This window comes from Linepithema humile, chromosome 5 (genome assembly GCF_040581485.1).
Source record: "Linepithema humile isolate Giens D197 chromosome 5, Lhum_UNIL_v1.0, whole genome shotgun sequence".
Lineage (NCBI taxonomy): Eukaryota > Metazoa > Arthropoda > Insecta > Hymenoptera > Formicidae > Linepithema > Linepithema humile.
Genome location: NC_090132.1, coordinates 20,333,728 through 20,358,160, shown reverse-complemented (window position 1 = coordinate 20,358,160; position 24,433 = coordinate 20,333,728). Strand labels below are relative to the sequence as shown.

Below are 24,433 nucleotides of genomic sequence, written 5' to 3'. Positions count from 1 at the left end.
TAACCTCAATTTCCTTTAAGTCTGGTTTTTATGAGCTTATGTCCACGTAAAAAGTTCAACAGTTGAATACTTTTTTTACTATTTTACGTTTTTCGTTTTTATATTTTCATGCATATTTTCATTCGATTCCATTTAATATTGTATATTGAATGATGAACGCATTAAACGATATATATATCATATATACTGAAAAGAGCTTCAATAGAATAGGAACGACCAATTGTGGCCAATCGTATAAAAGTGACAGCAATATAGAACGGGTATGTTTATTTTTGTAAAAGAAAGTAAAATATAAAAAAAAGTAAAATATAAAAGAAAGATAGACGTTTCTGATTGTTAAAAATTTTTTTTTAATTGTAGGCGTAAAACATCTATGATCTGTTATAAAAAACATTCCAATATGTTATATATTGCAATCAGACACCATGTGAATCTAACATAAAATTTAAGGCACGCTTTCAATTATCTTTGATGCGCACGAGCGACGCAACTGACAGCGACGGATATCGAAAAGTCGAAGAGACCGCGAGATACTCCGAGCCACACCGAGCCCTCCCGAAGCGCCTCCGTGACGTCATGCAGGAGCAGAAGAGATAAGACAGTCAAAAGAAGAGTTCTGTTTCCTGGTGTATCGTTCACGCTAAAATCGTTCACGCGTCTCATCAGCTTTGTGTATTTCGCGATGTCGTACGCGTACCTGTTCAAGTATATCATTATCGGAGACACAGGTAAATACGTGACATTACGTAGGGACACCTCTGCGGAATCGGACCTTCGTACCGTGCTTTCTACGTCGTCTGTGACAGGACCCATTGTTTTCGTTTCTGTAATGTGTAATCATATCGCTGATTTGCAAACGCGTAAATCTATTTATGGATAGCGATAATCAACCAAAAAAATTTTACCTTAACGCTACATTTATTTCCTTTAAATATGTATGTCGTGTGTCAGCACTTGATTCATAGATTTTATGTTTCTTCTCTGTATTGTATTGTTATTTGATTTCCTGCTATTGCACGGCGATTGACTTCTATAATATTTGGTGAATCTTCCAATCGTCTTGTTGATTTCAGCAGTAACAGTTATAAATAGCACGTCACACATTGTGTTTTTTTTTTAATGGAATTATTTATGCTGTGACTAAATGGATTCTATACACTGTATTTTTTATTATGCAGAAAAATATAGCTTTAATTTTATTTCTATCTAATAATATTGATAAATTATTGCAAGTTGAGAGATTATTATATTATACAATTGATATAAAATTGAATTAAGTAAATACAATACTGTAATCACACTATATGGCAACTTCTAGATATTAAATGAGAAATTTTGAATAATGTTTGATACAATACATAACGAAATTAGGATTTATTAGAATTTAGAAAAAAATTGTAATCTAAATAATGTGATATTATTTTTATATAGGAGTTGGAAAGTCCTGTCTCCTTCTTCAATTTACGGATAAGAGATTTCAGCCAGTCCATGACTTGACAATAGGAGTCGAGTTTGGTGCTCGTATGATTACCATTGACTGCAAGCAAATTAAACTGCAGATCTGGGATACTGTAATTATTTACTTATTCCAGCTTATTCCATCATATTTTGCATATTTATTTCTCAGAAGTTACACATGGTCCTCAATTAGAAATATGATCTGATAATTAATGTTTAAATTAATATATGTTGTTCATGTAAAGAAACTTATATTAAATTTAATTGCTTATCTAGAAAAATATTTTTAATTGTTCTTGATAGAAGTTCTTTGTACATTTCTTTAAATTTTAATATTATCAAGATTGAAATTTAGCAAGATCTGCATGTTGCTATTTAGCTAATAAATGTCAACTGTTAATTTCTTTCATAATTCACATTTTATAGGCGGGTCAAGAGGCATTCCGTTCTATAACAAGGTCATATTATCGTGGAGCAGCTGGAGCTCTATTGGTATATGACATTACACGTAGGGAAACTTTTAACCATCTTACAACATGGCTGGAAGATGCAAGGCAACATTCAAATTCTAATATGGTTATCATGTTAATCGGAAATAAAAGTGATCTGGATAATCGAAGAGAAGTAAAGAGAGAGGAAGGTGAAGCTTTCGCACGAGAGCATGGTCTTGTCTTTATGGAGACTAGCGCTAAGACTGCAGCAAATGTAGAAGAGGCATTCATTAATACTGCAAAAGAAATATACGAAAAAATACAAGAGGGAGTCTTTGACATTAATAATGAGGTACGACAATAATGTTCTCCATTACTTTTGCATGTATATTTTGCACTCATATAAATCAGAAAAACAAATTTTTTACATTTTTAATTTTGTGTTCTAATCATATCATTATTTTTGCTGACATCTTAACTTAATATTGTATATAATAATGTTAAATAATACATTTTTATATTTAAATAAAATCACAAAAGGTGATTTGCACTCGTATCGGTATAAAAAAGATAAGTAACAATCTTTTTTATTATTTTTTTTTACATTATGCATTTATATTATTTTTTGGAGATGTTTTTTTGACACACATAAGAAAAGAGCTTTGTAATATTTCTAATATGACAATTGAATTAACAGGCAAACGGTATTAAGATTGGACCACAGCATTCACCCACAAGTCCTGGAGGTTTATCAGGCACTGGTGGACAAGGTAGTGCTCAGGGTGGTGGGTGCTGCTAGGGGCTGGGGCTTATCTGTCCACCGCTTCATCCTTCTCCGATCTGAATTGACCCTGCTCCTGCTCTTCATTTTACTGTGAACTCACTTACTTTGTACATTTTAATTTTGCGCATGCCGCGTCATAAGGTAACAAGTGACAATTGGTGTATTTATAGTTGAAATAATCTTATACACGCGTAATAAATAGGATTATTGTAAGGCGAAAATGTTATACAAATCACTAAAATCATGAAGCATTAATAAAGTCTTTACTTACAAATTCTCGCAAAGGTATGAATGAAGTTATATTATTTTTCAATGTGTTTTTAATGAATTTAATTCTGAAAAAAAAACAGATGCTTTTTCCAAGTTATATATCTCTATATAATTTTTCGTTCTTGCACATTGTATAATCGTTTTATCTCCTAATGGGATATTATTACAAAAGATTGAGGTTCCCTAATTTTGATTCAAAATATTTTATTTAAACATGCTTAGTATAATTTAATTTTAATTGTAAAATTTTTAGCTGGCTTGTCTCCCACTTTATGAAGCATCATATGAAATTATTGTATTAGATAATATCAATTATCGGGAGTGATAAAGCGGGAGAGGACAGGCACTTTCTATTTTATATTCGTTTAATACATATTATGTACTGTAACGTAATGTGCACTAGTAATCAAAATTCCATTCTATATGTAGTGGCTCATGGACGTTGATGTATTTAATTGATTTGACATCATTTTCAATCTAATATTAAATCGATATTATATATATGTATGTATTGCTGTATAAGATGATAATTATATAAAACATGTATTAATCAATGCCATCAGGAGGCCTACATTTAATCAGATTTATATTCCAATTTAATGATTATAAGAAATTTTATTGCACGTATTGACAATTGGTATCATTATTTATGGCATTTACTATGGCATCTTTTTAAAAATAAAGGCATCATTAGTGCTATAAATGAATCAAAAATACATTTTTACAATTTATATTGTAACGACTGAAGTTTTTAGAGTTTCAGACCATAGATAAAGATACCGATATAAATATGGCAGTGATAATTTTATCTGTATTATATTAAGCTCCAAATATGATTCCATTTTAATAAACGTTCCTGCTTTTATTTTAAGAATAATTACAGATATTTCACTACTTTGCAAAGACATGAGACACGAAAGATAATTAAATACATAATGAATAAAGAATAAGCTCTAGTAGTGCACGTTATTATATTTATTGATGAATTTATCAGCTGGCAAGAAAATTATGCATTAATATTAATGTTACTCAATGAAATTAAGAAATCTATAAGCATGAGTATCCTATATCTATTTAGTACAAATTGGCTTCTTGAGCATTATTGTAATCAAATGTTATTTGTAATATCTCAAATTACGAGCTTATACCTAATTGTTATACCAAAGATTACATCAGCATTGTGTACCTTTTTTGCGCTTATACTGTAACGATCAAACAATGTGCATTGATTTCAGGATGTTATATCCAATATATTTGATTTAATGTAATCTAGCGATTATTCTATACAATCAAAGCTAATCTACAGCTTATGATGTATTTTATATGTATGCATTGAGCATATCTTTTTAATTGGAAAATATATATATGTGCACATTACACTTATTGTCCTTGATTCTAAAATACATCATGTAACATAATCCAAGCTTTGAATTTTTCAGGAATATATGACAGATAAAAATATCTCAACCAGCATGATTGACCTAAAAAATCCAGAATAAAAATTTTAAAATTGAGATAAAAAATAATAAATCTCATAGTTTACATTAAATATATTTATAGCATATTTTTGCAGTTTTAAAAATTAAAAAAAAACCATGTGGAAAGTATTGCCAATAAACGTTTAATATATGTTTAATAAACGTTTAATGTACATTTGCTACGCTTTCAATAAGATAAATGAATTTAGGTATCGTAAAATATCAGTTGAGTTTATTTTCTGGACGGGTCTGGAAACGTGACGTGTCTCTGTGTCGCGCGCGCAGCACGACGAATCCACTGGAATGCGCTCCGCAGTGATGCGTACGATACGTGACGCGGCATACTTCTCCAGCTGATTTGTCGACGCGTGACTCGTCGCGCTCAAGTCCGGTAGAGTCGATTGTCGCGCTGCTTCCCGGAGATATGTCGTGACTCCATCTCGGCTGTTTTACCAGCGGAAGTGCTATCAGTCGGCCCCGGCAACGGGCTCGCGCGCAACGTGTACAATACATCAGTTTGTTCCCGCTGCACGACGAGGTAACAGATACGTTATTCAACGTGACGGTTCTGCTAATCGGGCTGCTGTCAAACACGGTGTGTCAAGAAGACGACGCCAGTGGACGCCATGATGGTAGGTGGAACCTGTTATCAATCGGTGGCCGGCGATCCGTTCGCTTGACGGCGTAAATCATCCGCAAAACCCGCTCCCCCTTCGCCGCGTCAGACGCGCCTTACATTTATTAACACGCAAAAAAATGTTGCAGGACGGTATATGTGACACTGCCGACATTTTAAACAGCACACCCCCCAAGAAGGTATCTATAATACTTTCCTCTTTCTGCCTCTTTATCGCTATTTCTTGTAAGAGTTTTATCTTTCTATTGGTAATACATATAGCCGTAATTGCCTGTGTGCGTCCCCTCTCGCTTCTTTGTTCCGCGTTCGTGACAGTTCCGTACCATGCACTATCATAGCTATTAACAAATTATTCTTTCAGACAATCCATGCTGATACCATAGACCTCTCGGATAAGTCCTTGCAAGTTGATATTTCGGACGCTCTCAGCGAGAAGGATAAAGTAAAATTTACTGTACATACGAAAACTACTCTACCTGAATTTCAAAAACCAGACAATCTAGTTGTAAGGCAACATGAGGAATTTGTGTGGCTTCATGATCGATTTGAGGAAAATGAAGAGTACGCTGGTTACATTGTATGTAGAAATTTCACAATATTTTGATAACATTGCTTTAGCGTGTACTTAAACTTTGTACTTTGACATTGTGAACTTATTGATATTTATTACAATAGATTCCACCATGTCCACCAAGACCAGATTTTGATGCGTCACGCGAGAAGTTACAAAAACTCGGTGAGGGTGAAGGAAATATGACACGCGAAGAATTTAATAAGATGAAACAAGAATTAGAAGCGTGAGTTCTTTTGTATATGTAAATTTATCTCTCTTACAATTATTATTTACATTTTTGTTGATTTTGGAATGGAATTTAATTGTAATGTGTGTATTACTTTGCAGAGAATATTTAGCTACTTTTAAAAAAACTGTCGCTATGCACGAGATGTTTTTGACTAGGTTGGCACATCATCCAGTCTTTCGGAATGATCATAATTTGAGGGTATTCTTAGAATATGATCAAGATCTTTGTGTGAGAGGTAATACTTTTGTTTTCTGTGCAGAAAATATTGCAATATATAAAAATTAATATAAATACAGAATATATATGGTTTTTTTTTATTATAGGAAAGAATAGAATGGAAATGTTTGGTGGTCTGGTGAAGTCGTTTTCCAAAACTACTGATGAATATTATTTATCAGCTACAGTAAAAGATGTAAATGATTTCTTTGATCAAGAAATGACATTCCTTCAAACTTACCATCATAATTTGAAAGAAGCAACAAGACTGGCTGATCGCCAAACATCTAAACATAAAGATGTAGCGGATTCGTATATAAAGATTTCCACCAATCTTCTACAATTAGCTACAACAGATAGTGGAAAACTCGAGAGGTTCTTAACTAAAATTGCCGAGACCTTCGAGAAATTACGAGTACGAACATTTTATAAAATGCTCTTCAAAATTTTTGCTCATTAAATTTCTATTGTTTAAGTTTCGAAAAATATTTTTTTTGCAGAAAGTTGAAGGACGAGTGGCATCAGATGAAGATTTAAAATTATCAGATACTCTTCGTTATTACATGAGGGACACAGCTGCGGCTAAAAGACTTCTTTTTAGAAGATTGAAAGCTTTGCATGAATATGAAACTGCGAATCGCACTCTTGAAAAAGCTCGTGCCAAAAATAAGGATGTCCACGCTGTAAGTCCATACATAATTTTTCTATAATTGCGAATTTATATCATTAGCTAATTAAACATTGACATTATCAAGGGAATTGAGCGAGGGAAAATGAATAAATATAACATTTGTTCTGTTTCAAGATTAATATATTAACATATCGCGTAAAAAGCTGGTTAACTGAAACTGCAATTATTGATATTATAATGATCGAGTAGTATCTAATCAGAACTTTAATTTTTCTTGCTTTTCAAGGCACTGGAGGTTGCTGAGGTGTGTCATGTTGTTTGTCATCTATATATTTTTGGTTGTAGTGCTTAAAATACTTATTGTCAGTTTTTTGTCATCTTTTTTTTTAACTGGATGAAATGTCGAAATTGATTCATATTAAAATCGAGCTTTAATCGATATTAGGCAAGTCAAAAGAAATAGTTTGTTAAAAATTTGATTAAGAAATCTATGATATCATGGCATAAGTTTTTTCCTAATAATAGAAAAAAAAATTAATTTTACAATACCTTTATAAAGAATATATTTCTACAAGAAATATATTTTTTTCACATGTATGAATTATGAATGAATATAATATGTACATGAGATATTCCATTTTAAGCAGAGAAATTGACACAAATTAATTATTGCAGCACAGAATTTATTGTTAAGTATTATGCATGAATGACAGTTGCATGGATTTCAATATTATGATAATTTATTATAATTTATAATATAATTATAATATTTCATGGTGCCAGTATAAGTCTTGCTGATGAATATGCTAAATATTAAGTTATATTATAGAATTTAAAAATTTAGACAAAATATGTGACATTTTGATAGTTTAAATATTATATCTGTATTAATCAAGGCGGAACAAGCGCAAACTGAGGCATGTGAGAAGTATGAACAAATGTCTAAGAAAGGAAGAGAAGGTAAATAAACATGTATTTATTTGTTTGGAAACAGTACAATCAATATCATCTGCGAAAGAAAATAACATACATTATTTTTCGTCTTATAAATACATAGTTTCCATCTAATCTGCAGAATAATATTGATTATGTAGACTGTTTTAGATATTATTTTATTAATACTTTTGATTATCTTTCAGAACTTTTGGATTTTAAAACTAGACGAGTTGCTGCGTTTAAGAAGAATCTCATCGAATTAACAGAGTTGGAAATAAAACATGCTAAGGTGAATGGCAATTCCGCTTATTTCGTAAGCTATGTGCAAAACGTTAAATTACATATTTACTTTGTGTTCACAGTCGCATGCGGAATTGCTCAAGAAATGTTTATCGGTACTTCGAGAAGAGTGATCTAGTTTTAATGTTGCCATGAACAAACCTATACGCATACATTCTGTATGCAGATAATAGTTTATTTAAGATTATAATAATATGGTACTGTAAAATACTATATATTTTTTGTTAACTAAATTTAGATCATAAATAGATCATAAATAGATCATAAATTTATCATAGATCTATCATGCTTTGGAAATAAAGTATTGTACTAATAGCTGCAAAGTGACTCTGAAAAGATATTTACTACCTTTGAGCTGTAAAAAGCTATGTAGCTGTAAAGGACCACTATCGGTTTTGCTTAATAGACATTAGATTAAGTACAATTGCAATTTTATAAGAGCTGAATAATACATGTGTTAGGAAATACATTTATATTATAAAAATAAAAACAGAATTAGATGTTATCGAGTCCCTTTGCAGCTTGGAATTAAGAGCCTGTTATACTTACAAAATAAGGTTCTTTATATTATATAAACAAATATATATATGTATATACATATACATATATGTATAAATAAGAATATATCCATATGAGTATGTTATTAGTACTACTTAAGTTTAGGGCAATTTTGTGAAGGAAGGATTGCTAGTATAAAAGCTCAGGATGATTAAAGTTAATACAAACAATTAGATTTTCATATATAAACTTTCCAGGTTTTTATGGTATATTATTCTGACAAATAATTAATCATAATCGCGTTTGCGCTTTAAGATTACGAAGTAAAATAATGCAGCAATGATTAAAGGGACCTTGAAACGATTTATAATAAAGTGCAATTATACTTTTCATTGCAGCGTTATCAAGCAACACGTGTTTTTTTGTATGCACTTCATCGCCATTTTTCGTTCGTTGCGTAAACCACATCAAATGGTTCGACCATCCGCCTTTCGCAAATTGCAAAAGGAGCATGCTTCATCCGTAATAACCGAATCGCAACAGAAATTGCTTGCTCGTCGGAGGTGAATAATATGCACGTGATTATTTTCGTAAGTTTTTATTGAATCGAATTTTCTTTTCTATAATACATGATTGCAGACATATACTGAGAAATTCATTAAGTTGCAAGTTTATCGTTTAATTCTTTAAGAATTAATTCGAAATCCACCGTAATGTACCGTACATTATCGTCTTATCCTTAATGTCAGTAGATCCTATGAGTATCCTATGAGTGAGTGCAGATAAACGCGCTGCGATGCAGGCAACGTCGTATCCCGTTTATCGTACGCCGGTCTTAATTAATTTGGTATCGTTACACCGTACAATTAATGATCTTAATAATAACGAATAGTAAAGACGACGCAATAGAAAATATTTCTTTTGGTACGCAAAAGTCACGCTGGAAAACATCTCGCCTTTTCGTCACATTCTGTTTCTATTTTCTCTATATCTCCGCCTTTCCCTTCTCTTACTCTCGCTAATTATTTTACAAATATTGCATTGCGCATGTACACCCCATAAACCAGATTTTTTTTTACACAACAACTAATACATTCATGCGGCTTCAATTGAACAGTATCACTCTTATCGTTTATGATTGTGTAGATAAAGCTTGATGAGTGAATACAAGTTCAATCAACACTCTCTCAGCACAGTTTGCTAAATAAATTACATCACAATTGATTATTTATTCTGTTTACAAAGATAACGAACTAAATTCATTAATGTAATTCATGATTTGGGAATATTTTTCTCTTTGAACATCAGCATGGCATTTTAAACATTTTAAAACTTTTTAATTGAAAATTTAAAAAAACTTTAATATTTTTTTCGTAAGGAAAGTACGCTTTTCTCGAGGTACGCCATAAATACTTTGCCCATATTTTCGGAATTATTCAAAGTTTCCATCTTTTTTCTTAACGAAGTCGCGGAGTAAAGTTTTAAGAATAATTTATGCAGACGCTATACATTCGAATTATGCTGTGCATATACAATTTCGTGGATGCGTTTAACAACAGTGGTAGCTCTATTGTGCTATAACACACGATAAACGATAATTTCGGTCCATTGTACTATTTTTCTAATTCGACTTTATTTCGCTCGTCGGCATTATCATCGGACCATATTCCGATGCTGCGGAGGCGTCTATTTCAGGGAATTTATGGTTCTCACGCGGCACAAACGCGGCTGGTTATCGGGAATGCACGATCGCTGTTAATTACTTTGGTAGGTAATTATCGATTCTCATTGATCAGCGAACTTTCATATACGAACATTCACCGGTCGATTATCGTCCGCTGCGATAATGAATTTTTCACAAATACCAAGCGCCAAAACTCATATAATTTTTTTCCCTTTATTTTACAAGTGTTAAACTCGTATTCTGAGCTGTGAAAGAGAAAAATGGTGATTAAATTCGCAAATTGTGAACGCTTCGTGAATAAAAGCATGTCGATGCACGTATTGGATTCTCGCGATTTTATCCCATTTATCAGAATCAAGTGTAAGCGCGCGGACTCGGTTCCGCGTATTTATTCGATTATCTCGATTACACGTATTGTGCTGTAAAAAATTGTTATGTGATATAAAAATTCGTGAAAAGTATTCAGTTTGATGCGGAATACGGTCTGATGGTGATCGAAGAGTGGTCTAAAAAAATTCAAATCATTTTTCAAGTCGCAGAAATTGTAATACGAAGCGCACAAATGATTTCGTAGCGTCTCCATCCAGATGACTCGACGTTCATTATAAAAAAAACTGCAATCCGGTATTTTCATTAGAATCGGATTTCCATCAGAGTTTTAGAAGCGCGTTGCTTCAGATTATCCGGCGAGTTATGCTGGAATTTTAAATTAGACTGAATTTAAGACGCGTTAATACTCGCCATAATATCCGTCACGTGTCGGGAGACGCGAATACTGGGATACCCGTCAGACGTTCAAGACGCCGTCAGCAAACGCTTGACTCGAGTCGTTTCAAAGTTTTATTAGCTGCCACGGCATGGAAACACGACTTCGTTAATATCAAAGTAATTGAGAACGAAACGGAGAGTCTTATTGAAATTACCTATTTGCATTTATGCTGATATTTGTTCAAGCAAACTTGAGACAAATCAGTATGACTTGCGTCGCGTATTATCTATTTTTCACTTTTCGCAATTATATCAAGATTTACTGATCTCAAAAATATGTAGAACATCTTTTTATATTTATGCATATTAATTAACACATTCGCAACGTCGTGCACCATCGGTGGTACATTTTATTTAATCGTAAAAAGGATACAAAAAAATCGAAATTCCTGTTGAAACGAATCAGAGCCATTGTTAGAGCGAATAAGTTTAGTATCCTTTAGATTTTGGATCTATTTCACTTAAACCCAAAACAATAAACTTATTTGTTTTAACAATTGCGGCTTGGCTTTCGATTGCAACTTGGATTTCTATAAAATAAATCTAACCGTTTATTTAATACAAAACTAGGAGTTACAAAAACAAATTTGCTAGCAAAAAACATTCACTGTTGTTGCTTTTTTTTGCTAGAGAAAAATAATTAAAATGCATTTCACGGTTTAAATGAAATCTTTACTTCTTTATCCACAAATGTGTTATTTTAATACGATGTAAAATGTGAGCACAGATCAGTTTACCGAACACGCGATATAAGGCCCGCCAACCCTCATTAACGTTTTTGATTAAATTTCAATTCCATTTCACCACTATTAGATATGCGATACCCGACTTTATCACCGCGTACCGTCAACTTTAACTCTTATCGCCGATCCTTAATCCGCAATGGTAATTTTTTAAGCAGCACAATGTAGTTTCCACCCCCCCAGCTAGCTTTGTCGGTTTTACACTTCGGCTTAAGATCGAATTTATTGCGTAGCGCTACACGCTACACGATATATCAAGTTTTTTTTATTACGGAACGCGTAAACCGACAAAGTCGACCTACTTACGCCCGTCGGTGACGTAAAAGCCAGTTAGATTTCGCGTTTAAATGTCAGCCGTGCGTGCCGGCATCTAAAATATCGGTCCGATAAACGCCGCGCATTAATTTATCCCGAGACGCTCGCGTCGCGCGCGATTTCTCTTTGGCCATCGCGAAAATATGGTATGAAGAATGCATACAGACTCCAGACGGGTAGGAAAAAGGGAGGGCGAGGGCGGAGGTCGGCAATGTATATCTACGCGGTTGCGGGAGATTTCGAGCAGATTTATGATAACGGTATGCATCTGGGTCGGCCAATCAGTCTTCCGCCTGCTGGGCTGCAATCCTGGGCTCTCTCGTTCGCACCTGCACTCACATTCGCGTTCAAATCTCGAATCGAATTCAAATCCGGCCGGCCTAACTGTTTGCGATCTAGCCGGAAACTCGAAATAGATTAGCTCCGATTACGACGTCCCCGCCATTCAGATCCCGAAACGAAATTCAATCGGCGAGTCGCCGGTGGTAAGAATTGGTTTATTCCACTCGAACTTGCTTGTCACTTTTGTCGGAATTATTTTATTTCCTCCGCGGCCTCGCGGATGTTTAAACGCGGATGTTTGCTTCGTTGAAATTTCCTTTGTTTTTTTTTTTTTTTTTTTTTTTGCAACGTCAGGCAAATGACAGAAATATTGGGAGGAAAATCGCGCCACTGTGTCGCGTATGATATATTCGTTATTGTAATAATCGCTGATGTTTGTGCGATTAATAACACGTTACAAGCGCGTTGCCGAAGTTGCTATTTTTCGTCTCGCTAATGTAACGCGCTCGTTGCATTATTATAGCGCACGTCAATTGTTGTGCATGCATTTATCATCAAATCGTGCATATAATCATCCGCAATATGAATGCTGTATTGATCGCCAATCTATTGCGATTGATATCAATAATTCATTATTCATTCGCAACGGGTGAGGGACGCGTGCATTGAGAGATCGAATTAAACGCCGAGCAATTACGGTGAACGGTCCACTGCCGAGGGAGTGTGTTAAAATTTCACACGGCAACAACGCGATTGAATCTCACAGCAACGCGACGGTGTCGCGAAGTTGCTAATGAAGTTTCTCCTCGAATAATTTGCAGCCCGAGTCTGTGCCCTTTTGTAAAACACTTTCGAAAGGCTATCGGTCTCCCTTTCTCCTTCTCCCGCTCTCTCGCTCTTTATGTGCCGTCTCTTGTGCGGCGAATGCGCACATAGCGTATATGCAACGCGCAATCCCGACGACGATGCATTCCCAGGGCATAATTCAGGCCGTCTTATACTGTTAAAAGTAACGTCGTTAAAATAGCTACGGCACCGTTAACACGCGACCTGCTTTCACACTCGGAACGAGGAATGATATTTCCGTAGTAAGCACTAGCTATATTTTACTTTTTTTTTGTTTTTTTATACATTTTAATAACTCCGTAAAGCACGAGAACACATCAAACGATTGTGTAAAGAACCGCTGCAACCGACTTCGCCGAATCGAATCAGTTTTTATATCACATATAAAGTATAACTTTTGTATAAGTAAACCGATATTCGAATTAAACACAGCCAGAATAGTATAAACAGAGGAAAAAGATATTTTCGAAAAAATAATTAAATATCGCGTAAATATAGCGTTATGATTTAATTGTTTTCAAATGGAAATGCTTTTAACCGATTAAATTATAAAATTATTATTATTTGCCGGAAAAGTTTAAATTTGTTTTCGAAAATTAAATCAAGTTAAACAAATATATTTATAAAAATTGAAATCACGTGCATAATTCATTTAGAACGCTATGTAAAGGAAACGCTAATTTTGCAACGCTATTGTTAACGAGAAACGAGACACAAGTCCTTTAGTATTCTTTGCATCTAATTATTTATTGCGCGGAACACATGCTCGCGAAAGCAACAACAGATAATGGAGAATTAACATCCGATATAATTTCCGATTACCGAGTCAATTTCCAGCGCGATCGTCGAAAGCGATTAAGAGAACAAGCATCTCGGAAAGGAATTACAAACGCGAGAGAAACGATGGCGAGAGAAACAAAAGGCTGCCGAGAGTCTGCAGAATGTTCTCCATTTAATTCCGATGGGGTTTCCGCTTTCTATCGATGTTTTTGCAGGATCGCTGGTTCCGCCGATTTTGACGTGGGGACGCCGAGGGAGTGGAGCGCCGTGAGCGAAATGAACCCCCCCGTGTGTCGTGACCCTTTCTTACGGCGATCCCTCCCCCGCGCTTCGCTCTCTTCCAAGCCAGATAACGACGGATACATAATACACGGGTGACTGCACGCGATTCCACGGAATCCGCGGAAGCCATCTTCACGCTTCGCCGATCAAACGTTACTTCGCGTCGTTTTTTTCCTTTTTTTTTCCTGCTCCCTCTTCCTTTCTTCTCCAATCTGCCCCGTCACAGGACAATCCGAACGATGCGCGCTTCCACCGGCCGTATCCGTTGCAAAGAGAACTCATTAAAGGCCTATTGTACGGAGCGATGCGTCCGATCATTTCCAAGATCCATTCGCGAGAGCGTTGCGCGAGGGCGAGCGCTGAATCGGCGATAATTATTGCGTCCGTTGTACTTCCTTGTGTATCCATGCGCCCGGCTCGTCTGTTTTTATCGCGAATTTTCGTTCACCGACGCGATAGAGGCGGTTCGTAATCAAAGCCCGGGCTGCAACTCACCGTAAAAAATTATCGCGATTCGGTTTCGTCGCTTGGTACGGCAAATACAGCGCAAAAAATCTTGCGTGTTATCGTAACGCACGTTAACGCTTTACAGTTTGACATTATTTTTTGCAACTATATGCTTGCAATTCGTCCTGTGCAATGGTGACGGATTTATTTTGCGCGAGAATAACATTTGAACTGATTGAGTTATTACAGTGAAATTTGTTTCTATCTTTACACGATACTGTTTTACAATCGACGGATATAGCAAGATCGATTCCGGCAGAGATGATATCTTTATTAGAATTACGATGTATTTCTTTTCTAAATTCGCCATTTTTTTTATCAGCGATCGATTGTACGAAAGGTTGAGCTGAATTTAGTGACTTGCCGTTTCTTTTTGCACCGCAATTATTCTAATTATCACGTAAAAGAAACATTTAAGTTTAAAATTAGCAAATTTAGTAAACAAAAAATTAGAGAATTAGAATCCTTAAACTATTTCTTTTGTTTAGAACAAAGTTCGAAATTTTATCAATAATGATAATAGTATTACAGTTTATTAAGTATGATTTGAATGATAATAATGATGATAATGATGATGATAATCATTGTTTCTATTAATGTTATTGAATAATATTATAATTTGTAATCGAATCCACCTTTGGACAGTCAATGAATCCAGATTTGCAAGTCAATGAATTATTCCGAGAAAGTTACCAACGCGTGCTATAGTTACTTTATAATTTTATTTTCATATTAACAAATACGTATATCGCAATTCGAAATAACGCCAGTCGATATAACGGTACGTAACGTTGCGCTTGCGATAATAATTGGTTTAATCCCGATGTAATCGCGAGCACGTACGAGCGACGACTTTTACGAGAGCGAACGAGATTTCGCACGTGCGCGCGCGCGCGCGCGCGTACCACCGTGGATTATTTCCAGCGAGTACTCATTTTTAATTAAATTAATCGAGGAATCGGCACGCTAATCCATGGAATTCGCGTAGCAGTCGCTTCACCGTGACGGCCGTGCGCTATTGCAGAATTCCGTGAGGTTGGTAAATATTCGAGGAGCGCGGCATTGTTCTCATTACAGCGTATCGCGCCGTGCTATTCCGATAACTTCATCAGCCGGTATTCGACATCGAAATACCCGTACCGTGGATAGGAATTTCGATTCGCGCGTAGATATAAATAAATACACGCGTGCACGTTATCGGCGATTAGTCTCGGGATGGCATAAATCTCTGTTGAAAATACAATCGCGATGAGAGGGGACGCAGTCGGATGTTAAATCTCACTTTCGACGCGACGATTTTCGACGGCGGTGAAAAATGTTCGACCAAACGTTGCTGTTTCATTAACTGCAACTGTATTGAATAATTTATCGTTGAAAGGTCTTTCCTATTGCCGGAAAATTGACCGCGGGCATTTAATCTCCGCGGTGAAACTTTCCATCTTATGTCGCCGTTGAAGCTCGCTAAGAAAGCTGCATTCTAAGATGTTATTTTTTAATTACTTTAATACGTGAATATATTTTTAAAATCGCCACGATAGAAACACGGTTGCAAATATATGTTGAGGAATAATGCAAGACAAATACGAATATGCATTTCGTCCGCAATCAGATATTCTAAGATCAATATTAATATATACTTCATCATATGCACTTTCAAGTAAAGAAAATATTAATATCAATTATAATCGGACAATTTCTATTTCCACGTCCAAATGACATAGAAATTTGTATTAATAGATGACTTCTAAAACAATGGACTCGAGACTTAGTTAATTAAGTCAGATCTAATTGTATAGAGATTGCGTAGAGATATTTATCAGATTTTATTCTAGGACGTGAATAATTGGGTGATTCACTTTATTAGATTAAAATTGAATTTGTAATTTTGTTAATATTGTTATTAAGAATAATTCTAAATCCAAGTTTAATGTTTAATTTGAGATTATATATGGCGTATAGGAGTATCACGAATGAACATAATCTGATCGTGGTATGAATGAACATCATATATATACGTACATGTATTTCCTTGTATGACATGTGCAAGCGGATACTTAGTTCGAGAAGGGCGAGCCGAGTACACGTAAAGCAGCTATTAATTTGTAAGAACGAGTGGATTATAAAGAACGATTGGGAAGCTGTCGGAACGGCGAATTTTATTGGATTTGGCAACCGCTTTGTATAGTAATCCGCTTTGAATTTCAAATAGCACGATAAAGTAGTAAGTGTAAATTTATCTTGATTAGATGAGCAAAATTTCCGACTTCTTATCAAAGAAAGCGAGTAATTTGGCAAGTTCCTTGTGAAATTACTCTACGCTTATTTTTCGATCTATTAAGAATGCGATAATTGACAATCATGACCGTTTGTATGAAACGGTCTCGACGTAAAATATCAATTTCGTGAAAATCGCCAGAGGAATATCGCGATAAACGCAAAAATTTAATATTACGACTGTTTTCCCGTAATATCACAGTAAAGCTTTCGAGAGAGTACATGCTTGCGTAACAACGAACATACGCCGGCACGCAATGTGATATGGGTCGTGGTTCTATTTCACGATATCCGTATGATGATGTTATTCGAAAAAGGATTTTTTCCCCCTTTAGCCAGAATAATTTCATTACAATTTTAGATTCACAAGATACAGAAATTCTATGAATTCTATGCACAGCTTATACGGGCTTTCATGCACGCGGGATCTATTTATGTAGCGCGCTCCGTTATATTATTACGTCGAAAAGTATGGCTCGCTAAAATTACTCCGGTATACGCGTATCATGATTCTTTACGTCCCACGTATATTACACGCAAGTAAATTTCAACGAGTTGTTGAATGCGAGCTTATGAAATATGCCGCATCATTGCTTCCGTCGCGATATAAGTCATTAGAGCGGCGATTCCATATTGCCTCGTAAAGGCTATTAACCGTTCTCGAAGTAACGATTTAGGCAGTTCGAGAAAAGCGACTCCGTTAAATGAGATAATAAGAGCAAGCTCTAGAGGAAAATCTGATTAGAAGTTTGAGAAGTAACGATGATTGAAAGACCGTTTCCGCGAGAATCAACTATTCATGTAGGCGACTCCGTAGTAAGATCGCTCTTTGAATGCTAAAATTAATACGTGCCCTCTCTAACTTTAGAGCTCCAAATTAGTGTCAAGTATTCATGCCGATGTCAAATTTCGAGCGTTACAGATCTGCCAGTAAAATTAACACATACAATTTTCCAATAAATGTTTCTAATTGACAACAATATCGACAGCGATGATTTTTTGCCGCCGTGTTGCAACGAATGTGAACGCAGCTGTGAGATCTTCTTATCGCGCACAGTGTATTTCTCTCTTTCACTGCAATAAAAGGGAGCTAGATCGTGATACACACAGGCCGCACTCGAAGACAATATCGGCGACGCGACGTACGTGACTTTCAGCGATCAAATGGATCGGGTGTCAAATCTGTAAGGCTTCCATTAAACGCGATTTCGCGCGCGCTTAAGCTAAAACCTACGAGATTTTGGACCTTGTTCCACGCTTGAGTTGGCGCGCCTTATCTTGCGCCTCACATTTTCTCGTTCATTTAGTTTACGATGAGTCGCTCAGATTTCATCGTGGTTACGTGAATCTCACGTATATTGTATTTTTCTAGGATTAAACGGCACATTGTATCGCGCGTTATATTATATATTCTTGAATTCCTCACCTGCCAGTGTTTCTCCTTGAGATATCGCTTCTCTGCGCGTGGAAAGGGCGAGACGTTTTCAGGAAACGCTTCTCGAGACATGTTGTGTGAATAACGCATAAGTATACAAACGAAGATGGAGAAAGAATTCGATTCTCGACAAAATACCGTTTATCCTACTTCTTCTACGTTATTTTTTTTTTTTTGTATCTTCGCACACGCTCGCGCGCGCCGCACCTTAAATTAGAATATACAGAAAGAACCGTTGAATCGTCTTAATCGCTACGTGTATTCCGATGTGTACAGTGTTTCGGGCGAGAGAGAACGATGCTACGTGATGGTTTTATGGGCCCGCAAAAGTAACGCCGGGGCCCGTACGTGTCCGACACGTTTCCGCCGTCGTCGCCGCCGCTCGGTGGTGAAAGCTTACGTAGTCAGGCCTGTCCAACCGGTGAGTTTTATTTATTACATACGAGACGACAATATTCTTGTACTGATTCGATAATTGCCAAATCTCGCAAATTGATTCGCTTAAACGACAAACAATCTAAAATTATGACAAATAAAAATAGCGTTTTTCGTAAAATCGAGGTCGTTCAAAAAAGAAACGTTATTCAATTTATATTATTTGATTGTGTCCTCTATATTTTTTTCATAGTTGCTTTTTTGATCGATTCGTATTTTTGAAATAGTATCCAATAGTATCCAATAACATGAATTATTATCTTCCTATATATGTAACAATTGTAATAATAAATAATAATAATAACGATAAACGAACGAGGGAAAGATGCAAAGAGCTTGTACCGAGAGAAAACGTACTCCTTCACGAGTCGCTTGCTTCAAGTAATTCAGCTCAATGACAAGAGAGACGGTGCGAACGCTCGCGTGCAACTTTAACGTCAAAGCTACACGTGGCAACGTACATCATGATGTCGGTTATTCGCAATTCCGGGAAGCAACGAATACTACTTGACTTTTCTTATGTAGGGCGTTACAAAATTCACGCGTACGCTTCCGTGAGGATACGAATTTGCGGCCACCATGTATAAATTCATAACATTCAACGAGAGACATGGTGACGCGTCTTCGATGTCAAGTGTGTTATCACATTATTAATAAAGATATGAAAATTATGTTACGCAATCAAGAATTGTAGCAACAAATATTGAATATTACACGACTTTGTGTAGAAATGTATAGAAATGTCAAGTAGTTACAGAAAATATTTTAATACATATTTGAAACTTTTGTGTAGCAATTGTTGACATCACGTTGCCTAGACTCCTCTCTTTGCATTGACAAGAACGCTCAAAGAAGAAACCTGTTTTGCAATCTCTCTCTCTCTCTCTCTCTTTCTGGATACAGTGACGTGAGCAGATGATTCTCGCCCAGTAGTATAAGCTGTAATAATGCAGCCGCGAGATGCTTTAATGACGGTCTTTAATGACGTACTGCGAAAGCGCCGCTCGATCCACGTCGCTCGCTCCGCACGTGAATTGCAGTCTCGTGTTCATGCTTTGTTCACGTTTGTTCTGCGTGTAATAAACGCGCGTGTGACGCTGTATCGTGCAATAAACGTGTTTTCGTGTCACCGGTGCGATTTCCATCTCGCAACGTCGTCACAACGTTGTAAGAGCGGGCGACTTTACCGAGCTAAACTCGCACACGCTTGCAAAGTGAACAATTTTTCCAAACAATTTTTACAGAAATGAAAAACACATGTCTGTTGCGCGAGCTAAGACTCGCGCTTTGCGCCCGCACTCGGATATTGAAATGGATTTTTATTTTGAGTGATATATTGACCTTTCTTTTCTTTATAAATATCGTGTATCTTAAGAGAAATTTGTTAGATTATGGGAATGCGTTATTCAAGTGAATTTAAATGGAAAAAGTCATACAGATCTAAGATTGATACAAAATACCTGCAAAAAATTATCGCGATTTTAATAAAAAAGTTAGATATGTCTCACAAATGTTTTTTTTTAAATTCTGATTAAGAAATTACAAAAAATCGATATGGAGGCATTGACATAATTTTGATATATAGTTTTGAATTAATTTGAGACCTGATCAGATATTCGCCACAAAGATGTCTGATCAGTGTTACTTTATTAATTGCTAATACTATATTCAATGTATTATTCTTATAATAATGTAAAATACATCGTGTCAAATTTAGTAGGAATTCATTTATTTTATGTAATATATAACGATCATTTTTATATTTATTACGCTATCTTATAATTATAATTGCGTTGTTTATATTATTGTAAAATCGAGTCTTGCAATGGCAGTTATGCGATTCACGTGAAAAGGATCTGAAAATTTGGACCGAAGAGTCGAAAAGTTGAGCTTCTTTAAAATTAAAGAAGAATCCAAACGGTCGCTTACTTACTCGGATAAAGTAAACAATTTTTAAATATCCAGTTCTGTTTGTTAGTAAACTAAACTTTGTAACTGTGCTTTGAATTACATTCGATGAGTTTCCTGTTTATAAAATCACTTGAGTAACACATTCCCAAAGTTTTTAACAAGTTCTCCGTTAGTTGTGTATATTACTTACGTCTGAATCGATCATTTGGAAAACGACACAAGTCTACGGATGAAAATTATATTAACAATTGCGCTCTTTATAGAGTATATATGTTTAAACGAAATGATATCTGCAGATGATAACATTATGTTACAACGATATACATAGACTTGCATCATTTTCACGCACACAAGCGCACATACACGCACACACACACGCGCGCGCACGCACACACACATACACATTAAAGATCTATGTTTTTTTGTAACGTACCTCGTAAATTGTCTCGGTTTTCGAGAAACACGGCCTCACCTTGTCAACAACGTGATCGCTCCGTTTATGCCAATCGAGCGATACTTCCATCTAACTGGGCAGAATCTGGTGACGGGAACGGGACGATCGGTGGAAGTTGGACAGACCCGGCTACGTAATCCGCGTCGTCGTCGTCCTGACGTATTCGCGACCCGGGAGATTACGATTACCGGCGAGTATTTACATAATTCGAGTCGCATGCGCGTCGCGTAATGACTTGGAGCAGGCAATCGCGCAATCTTCCACGAAAATCTCGCATATCTAAGTAGTCCAGCCGGCGGCAACCTCGACTAAAGTAAATAAGGAATGGAGGTTGGGGGAAGGCGGGAGGGGAAGGAAGATGGAACGGAAGACGGGAACGAGGAAAGAGAGGCAGCAGACCCCGCGTCGAACGGGATGGAAGAGTGGGATGGGTGGGGGGGGGGGGGGGGGGAGGGTGGCAGTGTGGCGAGGGGAGGTGAAAAAGGAGGGCGGGCGGATCGTAAAGTCCCGGGAGTAATATCCTATCTATCACAAACGGAAGTAATGGTGTAATAGTTATGGACATTTCGAAGTGAAACGCTTATCGCGCTAAAACGACGCCCGCCACGACGAGCACCGCCGGCACCAGCACGCCCACCCGATTCCTCTTCGCCGCCGACGACGTCTTGCCATATCCGCTTATCGCTGCCATATTGTCACCTGAAACGGCAAAGAGAGACAGGTGGGTTCGTTAGTGGATCGCGGCTGAAATCGATCGCCGTTTCCGCCGTGCCCCCGATATCGGGGATAATCGACGAGCAAGCACGTCGACGGGGCAGCAGCAGCGGCGGCGGGCGCGACCGTTGGACGCCCCCGTTTGGTAACGGTTGGCGTGTCTCTTTTGCAAGTCAAGTCGAGCGTAAGTTATTTCCACTGCGGCACACCGCGCGCGTTCGCCGCTTGTCGCCGCTTGCGAAGTTTAAAGCCGACGGGGTGTGCGACGTCGAGGAGCGGATCCGTTCCTCTCGCTGCGTCCTCTCGCCGATCATGCAATAATTGCGTCTTCCGTCACGCGCGTGCTTTCAGGGGGGGCGGGGGGAGGAGAGGGGGAGCGGGGAAGCGATCGGGGGCGGCGACTTACACACAGATTACGCGGATTAGATCCGCATATGCAAACGCGTGGATGCGGAATCCGCGGCGCACGTTTCACGCTAAACGGCTGGTTTGATTCGAATCCATTATTCATATCGAACGTACTGTGTTATATGTATGTTAGACGAGCAGAAGTCAAGATCGGGCGGACCAATGTAATTCAAGCTCTCGTGCCGCGTGTGCGATGTTGTATGCGGCGTTTTACTGTTTGAATAATCAATTTAAATAGCGGCATATCTAACACGTCCGACGCGGATTTCGATTAACTTTGCGCAAGTCTAGCTGAGAATTGTATATTCAATGTTATGATAAGTAAACGCAAATTTTTGCTAATATACTAGCTCGTTATTCCACTTAATTCGCAAATTAAGCGAGATAACGCGGCGCATAATATTTAAATAAAAACAGTTGCCATTTTATGCATATAGAGTGTCACATATTAGTATTATAATATTATAACACGTTGGTCGCTTTGCTATTCTTCGCGACAGTGAAAATGACGAAAGCAAGCATTAAAAGATGTCAATACGCTGCTTTGAATTTTACCAGTAAAAGTAAAACCACAACACCTTTCCGCGGAAAAAAGGAATCGAATCTTTTTTTCATGTTGCTCGTTTTACACTCGAGTCTCGATTTAATCGGCATTGAGTAACGACAGTTAATTGTGGTTTTCTCCGGATAAAGATTCTTTTTTTTTTTTCGTGACGTCACACTGTTTGTGTTAAAGACCTTCGTCGGCGTAACGCAGGAGCGGATTTCTTTCGTTCGGATTAGCGACCGTGAAAGATCTGAAATAAATTCCCCGGGGTGGATTTCCATTATAATTTCCAATTGAAATTGTGGACTCCGCCCGGCGCGTCTCCTCTTGCATACAAAATTACTTCCAGCGCTCTGACGCATCGCGCCGGCGTTGTGTTTGGCGAAACTGCACAGAATGTGCCGTGGATTACTGAGCTAATTACTGTCGTAGTTACTCACACTGCGCGTCGTAGCTACCCCGCGGAATAATTAATGTTGATAATAGATATATACCGCGTATTATAAATTGCATTATACAATATCGCGTGTGTCGTAGCGTGCCGATATTAATTCGTCGTTACGGGGATCGGAGATAATCAAGGAGTGACGAGTAATACAATTAGTATTAATGCGAAGGGACCTGTTTGCGATCTACAATATGGCTTTCCATTTCCGTTTTTAGCGCACATAATGTAACTAATTGTTTATTCCAGTGTTATCGCACATGTCGTAGCGACGGTACAACGAACAGCAGCGTTATCTTGCAATTCGATACTATTTTTGTAAAGTAACTCACAAACTTGATTTGAATCCAATTAAACAATTTGTAAATGGAAGAAGCGGCAAATAGAATACTGTCGCTGATAATTTGATAATTGAAACAATCAAATTCATATTCAGAAAATAAAAGAAATTAAATATAGACTGAAAAAATTATTGGCGACTAAAAATAATACCAATTTATTCGTTTTGTTCAATTAAACTTTTTTCAAAAATTATTTTTTTTTCGAATTAAAAAAATAAACGCTTAAGGTATGTCGAAAAGTATTCGTAAACTCACGTTTAACACACGTGGAATGGATGACGTCGAAAATAAAAATTTCAATTTATAAGCGAAGAAAATGTGGCTTAACGCGTTATCCACGTTGCTGCTCGCAATCTTTTGACGAGGAAACATTTACTTTAACGAAAGCCATTATCTGGGCAGGTTGAAACTTGTATGTACAGTTATAATCGGGAAATACGAGAATTGTGGAATCGATCACACACTACTACTACTACTACTACTACTACTACTACTATAATGTTGTGCGCTGCACGTAAAGCAAACCATGAGCACTAAACCTTTCACTATAACGTTATTTCACAAATAATATAGAGGTTAATGTAATTTCATATCTCACATACATGCATACGGAAACATGCATACGCGTCCATACAAACACACACGGATAGAAATAATATACTTTATAAAATTATACATATAATTATACTATTAATAAATCAATTCCGTTACTAATGAGAGCAAACTCTATAAGCAAGGGTAATTCAAAGCATGCTAAAGTAGGTTATAATACATAAAACATTAATTATTAATTAAAATACAAATTAAAACACATTGAAAT

The 24,433-nt window shown here is 36.7% G+C and overlaps 3 protein-coding genes across 8 annotated transcripts in view; 2 read left to right on the top strand and 1 right to left on the bottom strand.

The window, feature by feature from the left end:
• The first annotated feature begins 528 nt into the window (after positions 1 to 528).
• Rab2 (RAS oncogene family member Rab2) lies at positions 529 to 4,320 on the top strand. Its single transcript, XM_012368622.2, has 4 exons — positions 529 to 728; positions 1,432 to 1,571; positions 1,885 to 2,241; positions 2,587 to 4,320. Exons 1-4 carry the CDS (start codon positions 683 to 685, stop codon positions 2,686 to 2,688), a joined length of 645 nt encoding a protein of 214 aa, XP_012224045.1. The 5' UTR covers positions 529 to 682; the 3' UTR covers positions 2,689 to 4,320.
• A 366-nt stretch (positions 4,321 to 4,686) lies between these two features.
• Snx6 (sorting nexin 6) lies at positions 4,687 to 8,834 on the top strand. 4 transcript variants are annotated; one of them, XM_012368635.2, is made up of 11 exons: positions 4,690 to 5,053; positions 5,187 to 5,237; positions 5,420 to 5,635; positions 5,734 to 5,855; positions 5,960 to 6,096; positions 6,185 to 6,492; positions 6,578 to 6,760; positions 6,995 to 7,012; positions 7,605 to 7,668; positions 7,848 to 7,933; positions 8,007 to 8,834. In XM_012368635.2, exons 1-11 carry the CDS (start codon positions 5,048 to 5,050, stop codon positions 8,055 to 8,057), a joined length of 1,242 nt encoding a protein of 413 aa, XP_012224058.1. In that variant the 5' UTR covers positions 4,690 to 5,047; the 3' UTR covers positions 8,058 to 8,834. The 4 variants fall into 4 exon arrangements, with proteins under 4 accessions (XP_012224075.1, XP_012224058.1, XP_067211451.1 ...); XM_012368652.2 differs by lacking the exon at positions 5,187 to 5,237 and having other exon boundaries at positions 4,687 to 5,053; XM_067355350.1 differs by lacking the exon at positions 6,995 to 7,012 and having other exon boundaries at positions 4,693 to 5,053.
• A 190-nt stretch (positions 8,835 to 9,024) lies between these two features.
• The window catches only part of dpr12 (defective proboscis extension response 12), a 250,778-nt gene continuing 235,369 nt past the window's right edge, over positions 9,025 to 24,433 (bottom strand). For all 3 annotated transcript variants that reach the window (XM_067355354.1, XM_067355356.1, XM_067355355.1), the window contains one exon: positions 9,025 to 21,857. In XM_067355354.1, coding sequence (XP_067211455.1) covers positions 21,739 to 21,857 — 119 coding nt within the window. In that variant the 3' untranslated portion in view covers positions 9,025 to 21,738. The remainder of the gene's footprint in view (positions 21,858 to 24,433) is intronic.

What these genes read in the sequence shown, in the direction of transcription:
- Rab2 (XM_012368622.2), top strand. Translation starts at nt 683, where the DNA reads ATGTCGTACGCGTACCTGTTCAAGTATATCATTATCGGAGACACAG. An exon ending in AACTGCAGATCTGGGATACT is followed by an intron (nt 1,572 to 1,884) that starts GTAATTATTTAC and finishes CACATTTTATAG; the next exon opens with GCGGGTCAAGAGGCATTCCG. An exon ending in TCTTTGACATTAATAATGAG is followed by an intron (nt 2,242 to 2,586) that starts GTACGACAATAA and finishes TTGAATTAACAG; the next exon opens with GCAAACGGTATTAAGATTGG.
- Snx6 (XM_012368662.2), top strand. Translation starts at nt 5,178, where the DNA reads ATGTTGCAGGACGGTATATGTGACACTGCCGACATTTTAAACAGCACA. An exon ending in AAGAGTACGCTGGTTACATT is followed by an intron (nt 5,636 to 5,733) that starts GTATGTAGAAAT and finishes TTATTACAATAG; the next exon opens with ATTCCACCATGTCCACCAAG. An exon ending in GTCTAAGAAAGGAAGAGAAG is followed by an intron (nt 7,669 to 7,847) that starts GTAAATAAACAT and finishes ATTATCTTTCAG; the next exon opens with AACTTTTGGATTTTAAAACT.